The sequence below is a fragment of the Tetrao urogallus genome (assembly GCF_951394365.1).
Source record: "Tetrao urogallus genome assembly, chromosome: 3".
Classification (NCBI taxonomy): Eukaryota; Metazoa; Chordata; class Aves; order Galliformes; family Phasianidae; genus Tetrao; species Tetrao urogallus.
The window spans coordinates 28,236,080-28,250,251 of record NC_136815.1 but is presented as its reverse complement, the minus strand read 5'-3'; the positions used below and the strand labels follow the sequence as shown (position 1 = coordinate 28,250,251).

The window sequence follows — 14,172 nt, the reverse complement described above, 5'->3', positions numbered from 1 at the left end:
GAAAATGTTGCCTTATGCAACCAAAGACTAAACTGTAACTTGCTTCTATGCCCATAGCTGGCAGGGAAATTGGGCCTTCATAATCTGCCCCTCTTTTATACCAACTAAAACTGAGAAACTCTTCTGACAAAATAGCCTTCTGAGAGACACATAAGCCTTTCTGCAAACTGACTCTTAAGCTAAGAGGGTACCTGTATATTCCTGCCTGATGTTTGAGCTGACTGCAGTGCAGCTCTCACCTCCTTTGGAATTCCTCCTGGAATTCGGTCAGGTGCAGTTGTGTCTATGCCAGTGTTTATATTTCCACTCTTCTAATAATGTGAGTGGGGAAAATGTGACCACTGCACTTATGGCCGTGTTTTCTTGTTCCTTCCCAGAGATATCGAAGAAACTGAACTGAAAGTGTTCAGACTGTAGAGTCTGAGAGTAGACTAGAGTAGAGGCAAAAATTCCTGTCATTGCTGCCCCTGCAAAACAGCTGATATGGAAAAGGAGCTAAATATAGACTAGGTGCCTACAAGTTTACAATAGCATAGCAAATGTAACCTAAGATGCATTAGTAGAAATACTCCCATCAGAGGTGAAGAACTCTAGCAGATATTTACAGTAAGACACTGATCACATGCAAAATGAGGAAAAGCTTCTTTACTCTGAGGGTGACAGAGCACTGGAACAGTCTGCCCACAGAAGGTGTGGAGTGTCCTTTTCTGGAGATACTCAAAACCTACCTGGATGTTTTCCTATGTAACCTTCTGTATGGAACCTGCGTTAGCAGGAGCATTGGACTCAATGATCTCCAGAGGTCCCTTCCAACACCTATGATTCTCTGATTCTGTAATTCTGCTAAATATGAACTAATGTGGTATAGGTTGGTGGAAAAGAAAGGGTACCGCGATGACTATTGAAACGGGAAAGGAAGTTTATGAAGACAGTTCAGAAGAGCTCTACTTTGTTTAGGCTAACAAGGCAAATACTGGAACAGAACATAGGCTAATTGCCTATAAATACATCAAAGAGATAAACAATGAGGAAAATATTTAAACTAGAAACCAACGATGGCAAAAGAAGACAAACTGCAAACCAGTAATTAATAGATTTAGCATATAATTTGGAAAGGAAATCCTAAATATTATAGAATTGTCAGACTTGCTTTTGGAGTAGTAAGTCTAGAGCAAAGTAGTATAGGCATGGTTGTTTTTGTTTTTTTTTTTTTCTTCCTTGTTGTTGTTTTCTTTGTTTGTTTGTTTGTTTTGTTCCAATACGTAAAATAGAGTATATTTACAACAATTGAAAGACCCAGCATTGGGCATCCTTTAAGATATTCTGTCCATGTGCATATTTGCACAACAGAAGTTCATACACCAGCCACAGGAAACAGGAGAATTGTTCAGCTTTGCTGCAGAACAGCCACTTGCCTACTAGCTTTGTAAGTCATTTCTTACGTCCTTCACTTCCCAGATGAGTAATGAAATGACACAGTCAGTCAATCGCACCTTGGCAGAGCAAAACTAAGCAGTACATCTATTTCCAGTACAGGATCCAGTCTGAAGACATCTAAGGTAGAATTTGACTACTCTAATGTGGGTGTTGTCTACATCTGAGCTCGTCACCTGGCACTAATACCTCTTCACTTTGTAGTTAGCGCAGAGTTAGTAAGTCTAATTCTTCCTCTGGCTAGAGGCTGGGCTCTGATTCATGTCACCCTGAAACAGGCAGTCTGTTTGGCCAGATGGATCTCACTCTCATCCCACAGAATACATAATCTACAAAAACAAATTCCTATTGACTATAATAGGAAATCTGACAATTAGCTCAGCTCACCATGTTGTAGACCCTTAAAACTGGATGAGATGAAGTCATCTTCTGCTCTGGTTGCTAATAAAAATAACCACACTTTTCAAAGAGAAACAAGAAACCAAACCAAGCCAAACGATCTTCTAATACAAACTATTCACTACATTGCAAACACAGGATAAAAGTTGTGCTTATGGTTTCATTATAAAGGATTTGTCTGCTGAAAGATGAGATTACCCTAAGCCTCTGCTTTTGAGTTTTCAGCCCAGAAGTATGGAAATATCACAAAAGAAAGTGAACTTCTGTTTGCTACTCTCATAGCTAGGTAAGCAGCCAGCATTTGGCAACTATGACAAACCTTGGCTCTTTCAAGTTTTATGACAAAGATTTAATGGACAATTTGCAAGCGTTAGGTCTCTGCAGCATAGTGGCAAACAGCTTTTTTCTGCCAGGGCCTGTAATTTTACAGGCATGAACTCCACAGATCAAAGGCAAATTTGAAATGCATTTTCAGCATGGTTCTGAATCACCCAGAGAAACTGCAGCTAGAGTTACTGCAAAATTTTGACACAGTGGATGATTTAAACATATACTTGTCATAGTTTACATGCTGAGTGTTGGGCATGCAGCACTTAGATCTGTGGAGCTCATGTTATCGTAACAGTGATCCTATGGACAAGGAAATATGATTTCAAAGTGCACAGAAAAGACAGAAATAATTTTGGTAAGATTTATTATTGTTTACACTGAGAAATTTTATTAGTTGTTTGTCATCACGAAGACAAGTAAAGGAGCTTAAAAAGTAATCCTAAAAAATTATTGAAATGCTTTTATTGCTATAGATGTGAAGTTTTAACAGATCAAAAGGAGCTCTGGTAAAAAGCACCACAAAAGCATAGTCACTGACAGTTCAGTGGTATTGTTTTCCAAAAGCGGGCCTTGTAGCCTGTTGATCTTGTAGCATGAGAGAATCTCAGTGGATAAGGAACTGGTTGGAATGCCACAGCCAGAGGATTGTTCTCCAGATGAGCAGTGATGAGCAGTGTCCCCCAGGGGTCCAGCATGGGACCAGTGCTCTTTAACATCTTTATGAGTGACATAGATGATGGGATTGAGTGCACCCTCAGTAAGCTTGCAGGTGACACCAAACTGAGTAGTATAGTTGATAAGGGAGAAGGAAGGGACGCCACCCTAAGGGACCCCGATAAACACAAAAGGTCCTGGTAAACCTAGTGAGGTTCAACAGAGCCAAGTGCAAGATGTTGAACTTTGGTCCAGGCAATTCTAGATATATATATATAGACTGGGAGAAGAACTTAAGAGCAGCCCTGCTGTGAAGGACTTGGGGGTCCTGGCAGATGAAAGACATAACATGAGTCAGCAATGTGTGTTTGCAGCCTGGAAGGCTAACTGTATTCTGGGCTGCATCAAAGACAGATGGTCAGCAATGGTGGGGAGGTGATTGTCCCACTCTACTCTGACCTTTGCAGGACCCTTCTGGAGTACTGCGTCCTTTTCCAGGCTCTCAACACGTGAAAGATGTGAAGAGCTTCCAGAGAAGGGCCACAAGGATGATCAGAGGCTGAAGGATCTCTCCTACAAAAACAGGTTGAAGGTCCAGGGCTTGTCCAGTCTGGAGAAGGCTCTAGGGTGACCTCATTATGGCCTTCCAATATTTAAAGGGATATTATAAAGGGAAAATTTTATTTTTTTTTTTACATTGGTAGACAGTGTTATGACAACGGGAGAATGAGGTTTTAAACTAATGGTGGTAAGATTAGATGTAAGGGGAAGCTTTTTGCTGTGTGGTGAGGTGCTGGTACAGGCTGCCCAGAGAGACTGTGGGCCCCATCCCTGGAGGTGTTCAAGGCCAGGTTGGATGGGGTTCCGGGCAGCCTGGTCTGATGCCTGATGTAGTGGCTGTCAACCCTGCTCACAGCAGGAGGGTTGGAACTAGATGATCTTTAAAGTCCCTTCCAACCCAAGCTATTCTATGATTCTATATTCATTTCCTTCACATGTGTGCCTGTTTAATGAAGAGGAAAGGACGAGGAACCCACTGCCTACAAACACAAAAAACATTTTTCGTGCTTTTCACTCGGCTGCCCCGTGTTTTCACACCAGCAAGGGCAGCGCACCACACACCGGCAGCCGTGCCCTCAGCCCAACCCCTTCCCCCCCCTGCCAGCCGGGAGCCGCTCAGAGGAAGGCGGCAAGCCGCTCTACTCCCAGCCCGGCGTTGCGGCCCCGAGGGGCGGTGAGGCCCGTCCCGCCCGCTCCGGCCGCCCAATGGGAGCGGCGGATGTTAGCGGGCCGGGAGGTGGCGGCGTTGCCACAGCAGCGGCGGCGGAGCGGGTCTGGGTTGGGCGCTGGCGGTCGGGGCGAGCCATGGAAGGGCTGGAAGGTGAGGGGCAGCGGTGGGGGGCGGCTAGAAAGGCCCCAGCCGTCCGGCGGGGCAGCGGGAACCGCTCGGGGTGTGCCACGCTCCGGTTTCGTGGTGCTGCGGGCGCGTCTGGGCGGTGGCGGCGGGAGCTGCGGGCCGGGCGCCGCTTTCCCCTCGTTCGGAGCCCGGCCTCGCCGCGCCGTAGTGCTGGGGAGCGCAGCCGGGCACGCTTCGGTGGTCGGCGAGCGGGGGAGAGAGGCTGTGGGTCCGGGCGGGCTGGGGATGCTGGCGGGCGGGGCCGCGCTTTGTCCCCGGCTCCGCTCCGCTGCCGCAGCCCGGCGGGCGGGCTGGGCGGTTCCGCCGCCCGCTTGGCGCTCGGGGGACGCTGCTGCGGGGAGGCTGTGCCCGCTTCTCTGCTTTTGCTCACGGAGGATGAAGTCATGGTACAGCCGTAATTCCTGGGGAGTGCTCGGTGCCGCGAAAACGAGGTGTGTGTTTGCTGACAGAGTATTTGCAACTTTATCCCGCGCCAGTTGCTTCGGTGAAGATATCATCACCCTTCCGACCATCCGTTGCAGTGAAATGCCAGCCTGGAACTTAAGAAGTTGCAGCTTGCCTTAGAACGCTTAGTAAATCTGCCATTACTGCGTTTGATGAGCTGCTGTAACCATATTAAGAAAAAATGCAGCCTTGTTCTGAGTAATTGTCACAAAACAGTCGTTGAGGCTCCCATGCTGAGCTTCGCAGGCAATAACTGCGTGTTTAAACAGGGGTGAGCATTAGCTAGCCTTTGTCCTTTGTCCCTCCAAGCACTGGTGTCACTCACAGCGAGCGTCTGTCCTTTCTCTATGTCCTAACCATAGATGTTATGGTCATCAGGCTCTTCTCCTATGAGCAGTGACTTCAGCAAGACTATACATCAGGGCAGCATTATTTGGCATTAAAATCCCAAGAGGTTTTCTGTTATTTAATTTGTTCTTACGCCTTACCTGTTAGTGAGATTTGAAAGGTGATGTCCAGCAGTTTATCAAATAATATTTTGGGTTTGGTTTTTTTTTTTGTTTTTTGTTTTGCCTCTGACTGATGACGATCCTATGCTGCCTGCCCAGAAGGGGGAAGCTTGCTTTGGTTTTGAGTCAGCTGCATGTTTGCTTGCAGTTGGGACTGCGTATTATCTGCAGCCCATCCATCAATTGATTTGGCTGTGAGCTGATTTAATGAAGCCAGCTATGCCAGCTGTGTTGTATAAGCTCCAGTAGCTTCATAACAGAGGGTAGGGAGAATGGTCATCTACAGATTACAGAAGGCTAAGAAAGTTTGACATTATTGGGTTGGATTTCTCCCTGTTCTGTCTGCTGGTTGGTGTGCCTTCTGGAGAAGAGTTACATTTCTGTTGTTTCAGTAGATATAGGCAGTGGTGGGAAGAAGAACTTCTGAATTGTAGGCTCTCATGCTTACTCAGCCCTTGTTTGAAATCACTTTCAAAAGCTAGAGCTTATCAGAGTTATTTTGTTTTCCGTGGCATGGAATGTTCCTTCTGAGCACTCAAGATCAATTTGAGCATAGCATGGGTATTGAGACATTTCTAAAATTCAAGATGACCTTTGTTCTGAAGACTCATATCCCACACTGTTATCTAGCTTCTTTGAAATTAAGTAATACGCTTTTCTGCATCTTTTGGGGTTAGTTTGTACTACTTTCCTGTCTTTGAACATTGCCAAAACACAAAATACTGCTTTTTTTTTTTCTTTTATCAAAGCACAAACTATTAGTGCTCCTAGAGCCGCAGTGTACATAAGTACACAGAGCTTTTGTATACAGGTTTTTCAGTTTAAGACATCTCTTTTGAACATTAAGGTAGGCTCTAATGACGTTCATATGGGAAGATGGCCCCAAGAGAGGAAAACAGGCAAAACCAACAGTAAAGATGGATTATTTTGCTAGATGTTGTGCTTTTCTCTCTGTCTCTGATTCACCAGTGACTCAGAAGAAAGTTGTTGGTTGCGATTTTGGATTAAATTTGTGTTAAAGAGCACAGTTGCCCAGTCATTCATCCAGCATGGAAGCAAGGACTGCTCCTGAAATCCGGCTCAGCCTGCTCCTTGTCTGGGGTTAGGGCTCAGCAAAACCAATTCCCAGGGCTGATTTGTGCAGCTGGTCTGGGCAGTTGTGAGGTGAGGGATATAATTAGGGTGCAGGGCAGGACTTTGGCTTTTGGCTGCATTCTCCTGGTGTGTTTTTGTGGTGGTGGAAGGGCCCTCAGGCATGAATTGCCTGCCCAGGACTTCTTGCCTTCAGAAGCTGATGCTTTATTTTCTGAAGCTCAGCAACGTTGAGGTGAGATCTGTTTTATTTCTGACAATTCAAGCATGCTTTTAATAAGAAGTAAGTTTACACAGTTTGTAATGATTCTTTCCATTATGTGAAGAGTTGAACGTGTATTAGTTGGCTTGTTGAGCTGCATTAGTGACATTTAAGAAGTGGAATAGTACTTTTTATGTTGTGACTGCGTTTTTCTCACTATGCACAAGTTTAAATGTTCAGTGAAATGGCAAAGTAGCTTTCCGTACAACTTAAATGTTGCTTTCAAAGTTCACTTGTGCTGGTTTTTTGATGTCTGCTTTATTTTTTCAGTTGTCTACCAGTACTGTTATATTACTAGACTGGTGTTGAAAGTCACATTTAGAACTACAAAGCTTTGTACAAAGGAATCAGTGCGCACATTTCGAGTGACAAATTTGTTACATGCTTTGAAAGTTGTATCTCGGATTCCTGACTTGACATTTATTACTTTGTAGCCTGTGTGGGTTTGACTGTTCTTCAGTTCATTTGTTTAATTTGTTTAATTTCCTGGAGAATGTACTGAGAGCAATGACCGCAGGAAGCAATGATCTTTAAGGTGAGTTAAAAGCCCTGCCCTGGGTAACCTGGTGTGTGCTGAGTCTGAAGGCCACTTGCCATGGTTTGGTGTGTGCTAGTGGCTCTCACTGCTGGATGGCAGGAGAAGGGCTGTCACATCAGTGCAGTTATCCCTGTGCTTTGCTGAGGATGATGGAGGAGGGGCCCAAGCACTGAATTCCTCACTTGAACAGGAACAGTCCAATGGTGGCATTAAATCAGCTGCACTCTTAGGCTCTTGTTTTTTTTTCTGGGAGGGTGCTGGCAGCAGCTGCCGAAGCTGAAGAAATGCTTATTCCCACACTTGTTCACAGCCATCCCAGCAGGTCAGAATGGCTGCTGCCTGGAGGGTGAAGGGCACGGGGCAGCTGTGGATGAAGGCAGCACCCACAAAGCCCCAGCAGCTAGGGAGGGCTCAAAGGGGATGGGTGGCTGCGGGCTGTAGCCTGAAGCTTCCCCTGCACACACTAAGCAGGATCTGTTACTGCCATTAAGCTTTCAGGCTCTGAGCAGTCTGGGTGTGCCCCTGCGGACTGTTACTAATAAAGCTTGCTGTATAGCATCTCCTGGGAGCTGAGGACTGTGCTGAAGGATCGTTTTTTTTTCTGGACCTTTCACTTACCCTGATAATGTCTGAGACCCCACCGCAAACAGTTGAGGCATAATACTTTGGGGCTTAGTATTAGTAACATGACCACTGGGTGCAAGTGCATGTGCTTGCTTTCAGTTTGGGAGTGAGCCAATGCCCGCTTCCTTTGCCTTATTATTATTTTCCTTATGCTGTAGGAAATTATTACTTTGTTTTCAAAACAGAAATATGTGAGCTTCCTTTCCCTTTGGTGTACATCTTTGCCTTACCTCTGGATGTGTACTGCAGCTTCCTTACTTTGGCAGCCATTTTCTTAAGCTGCATTTCTGTAACATTCTGGCTTTTTCTTTTTTTCTCCTGAAAGTATCTAATTTGTCTGAGAGAAGGAAAAATAAATGTTATGATTCTTAAATCAGCAAGCTGGAAACTGCTGTCATCTGAAATCCAAGACTAACATAAATGTATAGATTTTTAAGAATGTGCTACTCTAGTAGTTATTAAAGCATAATAAGTAACTTTGCATTGTACTGCTGTGTTTTACACGTGTTTGCCCCTCTGGTAAGCGATATAATTATTACATTTAATACACTGAATTACCATGGACAAGTTTAGTTTTTTGACACCTTTTTTATTTTTATTTTTGATTAGTGCTTATGTTTCAGGAAAGAAACTGAAATGAAATGTTTTGGGGCTGTCAATGCAAGGCTGGCAGAGTGAAGGTCAGCGTGAGGAGGCCGGGCTGCGTCTGGCTACCTGCTTACTGTCAGCACAATTCTTCAACCACGCATAGATTTTGCAAGTCATGTGATTTCTAGTGGTGACTAGCTGATGTTAAAGCTCATTAACAGAAGATCAAATAGCGTGTTTGGAAGTCAGATCGATCATGCAGAACTATTTAATTGCCTTAGGTTTTGATGTGGTATGCGTTGAAGGGGAAGCTCTCATGGTTTTTTGTGTGTCACAACTGAATGCTTCTCCAAAGTGCCTGCACACCCATGCTCAAGTGTGTGGAACAAATTGAAGGAATTGGAGATCTGTGCACAGCTGCAGGACTGCAGTGTCACTGGGGCCACAGGAACGTGGCAGTGTCTGCTGCACTGTGGTTGGGTACAGGCTGTGCAGGAAGAACCAGTCAGATGGCAAGCAGAGGTTGCCTTTGTGTGGGAGAGCAGTGGAGCCTTACTGTGGGATTGGAGAGGATCAAACATAGCAAGCAGAGCAATATGGGAACTGTCGTATTTGTATGTCTGCTACAAGCCACTTGATGAGGCAGAAGAAGTCCTCTTCAGATAGGTGAAAGGAGCCATGGCCCTCACAGGAGATTTTACCCACCGTTATTAGCTGGAGGAACAAGTCAGCAGAATATGAGCAGTCCAGAAGGCTTTCGATGTATATCAGTGACGACTTCCTGACCCAGGTGAAGATAGATGTGGAAAAGTCTGCTGGACCTCACAGCATGAATAAGGAAGCATTGCCTGCAGGGGTGAAGGTCAGGGCAGCCATAAATGTGTTGGTCATCAGGTGAATGCATTCAGGGTCCTGAGAAGAGAGGGCAAGAAGGAGAATCAGGACCCTGGCCTTGAGGAGAGAAGACTTTGTCCTGTTTAGGGATCTGCTTGGAAGTGTCACATAGGAGTGGGGAAAAGTAGTTTCAGGAAGATATTTAGTGTGACATCAGCATGTTTTCACATTGGAAGTTATGCTTCAGATGAGAAAGGGAAGAAGAAAGGGTAGAGAGTTACAGAGAAGTGTAACGCATCATGATACACGTTTTGCATGTGCCTGTGTTACTGTTCTAGACCGTGTGCAATTCACTTCTCAGTCACAAAAAGAACTTATTCAGAGAATCCTCCTCCAGGTTGTCACTCTGAGGCAGAGTAGTTGTCCTCAACATGTTATTTTCAAGGAAGTAATACAGAACTCGCCATAATCAGACTCATGTTCGTTACAATAACAGTAATTTTGACAAATATAGTACACTTGCATTGTCAGGCTGGAGAGCTGATAGAGGAGTATGCAGGAGGTACTATGAAAGCCTCACTGAAGCTTTTCAGCTTGAAGGAGTTGAAGTTTTGCTGCTTTCTGATATCTTTAGTAAGCAGAAGTGACAGGTTTACACAAGATTAGACTCCATTGTCAATACAGTAGTAAAAAAGAATTAATCTCTCCTCTGAAGTCAGGCAGAGATAGAAGTAGACAGAATCATAGAATGGCTTGGGTTGGAAAGGACCTTTAAGAACGCCTAGTTCCAAACTCCTGCTGTGGGCAGGATCACCACCCAGCTGATGAGGCTGCCTAGAGCCCCATCCAGTCTGGCCTTAAACATCTCCAGAGATGGGAGCATCCACAGCTTGTCTTGGCAGCCAGTGCCTCACCACCCTCAGAGTAAAAAATGTCTTCCTATCATCTCCCCTAAATTTCCTCTCTTTTGATTTGAAGCAATTCCCCCTTGTCTTATTACTATTAGACCATGTAAAAAGTTGGTAGAAGTAGATTGGTTTACTACTTATTGTGAAAAACCTGATGGCCTAAAAACTTTGAATTATGCAAGAAGGCTGAATAGTAAAGAATGACCTTACTATGATTTCCTCTTGCTTTTTCTTCCTGTGTATTTGTGAGTGGCATGAGCTACTAAGGGCTAGGTTGGGGTGTAAATCGTTTCCATCATCAGAGTTCAGCAAAGTACTGCCCATTGTTAAGCAGAATGATGTTTGATTTTATTTTTTTCATTTTTGCTTCAGACAAAAACTTGTAGAATTAATATTCTGTTTTTTCAGTCATTTCAGCACCAGGTCAGTGCTGCTTAGCTGACATATGTTGGAGTCTGCCACCAGGAAATGGTGTTGTGCATTGATGGTACAATTCCCCAGTCAATGAGACTGGGGTTTTTTTGGTAGCTGAAGCATATGGATTTAAGCACAAAATAACTGGCTTTTGGGGATGGGAGTTGTGCCAAAAACAATACATTCAATTTTCCAGGGAAATTTGGCATGCACTCTTCCACAAATGTCTTTCAGTATTTGCAGACCACTTGTCAAGTAGGTAATGCCAAAGTTGGAATTCTTACCAGAGTGTTTCTGCACGTTTGAATGCAGTGGCACCTGGTGGTTCTTGTTATTACAGTTGTCTGGCCAAAGTCATTTAGTACTGTCATTGCTGCAGATAAATTAAAGGCTTAGAAGGGCAATCAAACAGGTCTCATAACATTACAAAATACTGTTATTGAGACCAAGTATTGCTTTAATCTTTGTAGTCTTATTTCTTTGGAGCATCCTGCGCCTTATATCTAAGTATGTGCAGACGTACATGGAAACGCACAGCTTTCCAAAAGTGTAAGCTGTAGTGAAACTTCATTTATTAACTGCTCAGCAGTACTGAAGGCTTCTGCTCCTCAGTATGCAGGCTATTTTACACAACTGCTTGTTTCTTCAGCATGACAGTAGGAGCTAACCTTATGGCTGGGACTGCATCAAATCAAACTTGTATGTTTCTGTGGGCCCACACATTACTGTACAACAGAAGATAAATCTGGGAACTGACAGCTTGTAGTTTCTACTCTAAATCAGTTGCTGTGTTTGAATGTGGTGGGAAGAAGAGAATCTGTTCCCTAGAAATCTAGCTTTCAAAGAAGTTTAAATTCATCTGTAGTTGAACTAAAAGCCCCGTGCTGCCTGAGGGGCTCTGTGAGGCTCTATTGTCAGCCTTTGAGGTCCACCCAGACTTCTCAGCAAAACTCCAGCCTTGAGAAGAGAAAGTACAGGAAACTAGACTGTGACCACATCTGAAAGGAATGTGTGGGGTAACTTATTCATGTGCAGGTAGAAAAAGAAATGAAAAATGAAAGATTGTTCAGAAATGCAAGTGGTGAATTTGGATGAATTTGGTCATGAGATTGGGAGATTTATGAACAAAGCTGCAACAATCTGATGACTTAATGATTGACAACCAACATCTTAGTAGGTTGATCTCTGTTTTTGAGACCTGGTCTCAGGCAGACAGTAGAATTGGGTGTAAACCTGCGTGTCATAGTTCTGGCAATATTCAATGAAAATACTTCTTTTATTGGTGTATACATGACCATCTTGAACATAATTTTCTTACAAAATGATGTAATTATTACTGTTTAAATAAACGGATGTTATTCATGTTTAAAATTGGCACATAAATTACTGGTGATATCTCTGCACTATTGCCAGACTTCAAAGAAGACTGAACAAAAATTCACAAACTGCTGTGATGCTATCTTAGAGCCAATTTCTATTGTCCTACTCATGTGCCAAGTAAACCCTTTCTTGTGTTTCTTGATTCAGGTGTTACCTTTCTATTTTATCTTCTTTCCCATACAACCAAGTTGAATCTATTACCTTTCTTACTTGCATCTCTATTATTCCGTGTGTTGCTGTACTCCTTTTCCCTTCCCTTCTTATCTTGTCAGTGGTTTTGATGGTGTTGGGATGGTGGCGTGCTTCTCATCGGCCTTGCCTGAAGGCCATGGTGGAGGATCTTTTCCTCACAGTGTTTTACAGCCCAGGATGGATAGTGATAGTGATAGGAGAGAGTTCCAGTGCACAGCTGTGGAGGTTCCTCTGCAGAGCTGTCCTGGGTGCTCATACAGCACAGAACTCATACAGTACCAGAACTGTCAGCTTGTGCTCCTTAATAAATGGATTCTGCTGTTTGATTTATTCTTACTTGTTATTGCTTTTAAGCCTTAAATGCATTGAGGAGTGCCTTAATCAGGAAAAGAGATCCCTATGGACTGCCATTTGCTGTTACATTTCGAATTGCTACTTTAGGGAAAACCTTGCTGAAGTTAGTTGTGATGTAAATGCAACTTTGGACGAGCGAGAAAAAAATAATTTTGTCTCTTGTTAATTGCATACCTTATGTGTAACAAGTGCTAGGTATTGTATGTTATTGCCTTTAGGAGGAAAAAAAAAGGCAAACTCACCAACTTTTTTCACAATTTCACAATTTTATTGCCATCATTTATTTTAAAATCAGCAGGTTTCATGTTGATGTTACTCACCTTTCTGTAAAGCTCATGAGCTCTTAAAAAGGAAATGTTAACATGTTATGGATTTATTTTTTAATTCTCTGTTTTTACTGAAGAATAAAAAAGCAATGAGGAAGAAGTGAAGGGATAAACACAGTGGGTTTGGGGTCAGTGGTCTGTGTTACAGGGGAAGTTTTGGCAGTAGCTCTTGATGAATGTGGCTGAGTACCTGCCAGCAGCACAGGAGAGTTAGGAATGCTGGAAGGAAATAGAGTTCAGTAACTGTAGCTGGTGAGTGCTAATTAGCACTTGTTATGTGTTGAAATGCCTTATGTAAATACTGCTGGATTAGCTGAGCATCTGTCAAGTCTGCTTTTTTTCATGGTGAATTCAAATATAAACATAAATTCCTAAGTGCAGTAAAAAGAAGAATATGGTGGAAGATGTAGCTATTGTGCTGTATTAGATTGTATCCATAGTACTGTGTTCAGTTTTGGGCACCTCAATACAGAAAGGACATTGAGGTGCTGGAGCAGATCCAAAGAAGGGCAGCAAGGCTCGTGAAGGGCTTGGAGAACATGCCCTACGAGGAGAGGCTGAAGGAACTGGGGCTGTTTAGTCTGGGAAAAAGGAGACTGATGGGAGACCTTATTGCTCTCTTCCAATACCTGAAAGGTGCCTACAGTGAGAGTGGGGTTGATCTCTTCTCACTGGTGGCAGGATGAGGGGAAATGGACTTAAGTTGTGCCAGGGTAAGTTTAGCTTGGATATCAGGAAAAACTTTTTTATAGAAGAGGTTGCTAAGCACTGGAATAGGCTGGAGGTTGAGTCACCATCCCTGGATGTGTTTAAAAACCATTTGGATGTGGTGCTCAGGGACATGATTTAGTTGTGGATTGTTAGGATAGTAGGTTGGGTCGTGGTTGGACTTGATGATCTTTAAGGTCTTTCCAACCTGAGTACTTCTGTAATTCTATTCTTCATTCACCAAGGCAGATATTTGAAAGAATTAATCTCTCAGTCAAATCTTATAATATTATGCTATACACCTGATTATGAGATCGCGAATAGTTATTTATTTCAGCCAATTTCTTGAAGACACAAAGGGTGTCACTTTGTATTTCTATGAAATGCCTCTCTCACTTGTTGGCAGATCTGAGAATTGTATTAGGAAAATGTCATAATATAAAGTTCTTTGTTTTTTTAAAATGGAAGTGACTTTGCACTGTTATCTGTCAGCACTATTAAGAGTGCCGAGAATCCAGAAGAATGAAGTAATGGAACAAGAAAGTCTGTGCATATCTGGTATTTTTGATTGGGAGAATTGAGGGGTGCCTCCAACCACTGCCTCTTTGCTTACCCTTGAGAAAAGCAATGAGGGAGGTTCCAGCTGTCAGAGCTATGTATGAGAAGTTTGCATCTTGCTACTTGTGATTAATGTTTAAAGGAACAGGCCTGTGGTAAAAATTTCAGGTATGATTGTTTAAAGCAAACGTTGGAAAGATACCATCA

General features: G+C 43.4%; 1 protein-coding gene across 1 annotated transcript in view; it reads left to right on the top strand.

Annotated features, from left to right (window-relative positions):
* Positions 1-4,096: 4,096 nt before the first annotated feature.
* Positions 4,097-14,172, top strand: part of ZC2HC1A (zinc finger C2HC-type containing 1A) — a gene marked incomplete at both ends in the record, with an annotated part of 29,348 nt that continues 19,272 nt past the window's right edge. Inside the window, one exon of the mRNA XM_079534040.1 lies at positions 4,097-4,268. Coding sequence (XP_079390166.1) covers positions 4,097-4,268 — 172 coding nt within the window. The remainder of the gene's footprint in view (positions 4,269-14,172) is intronic.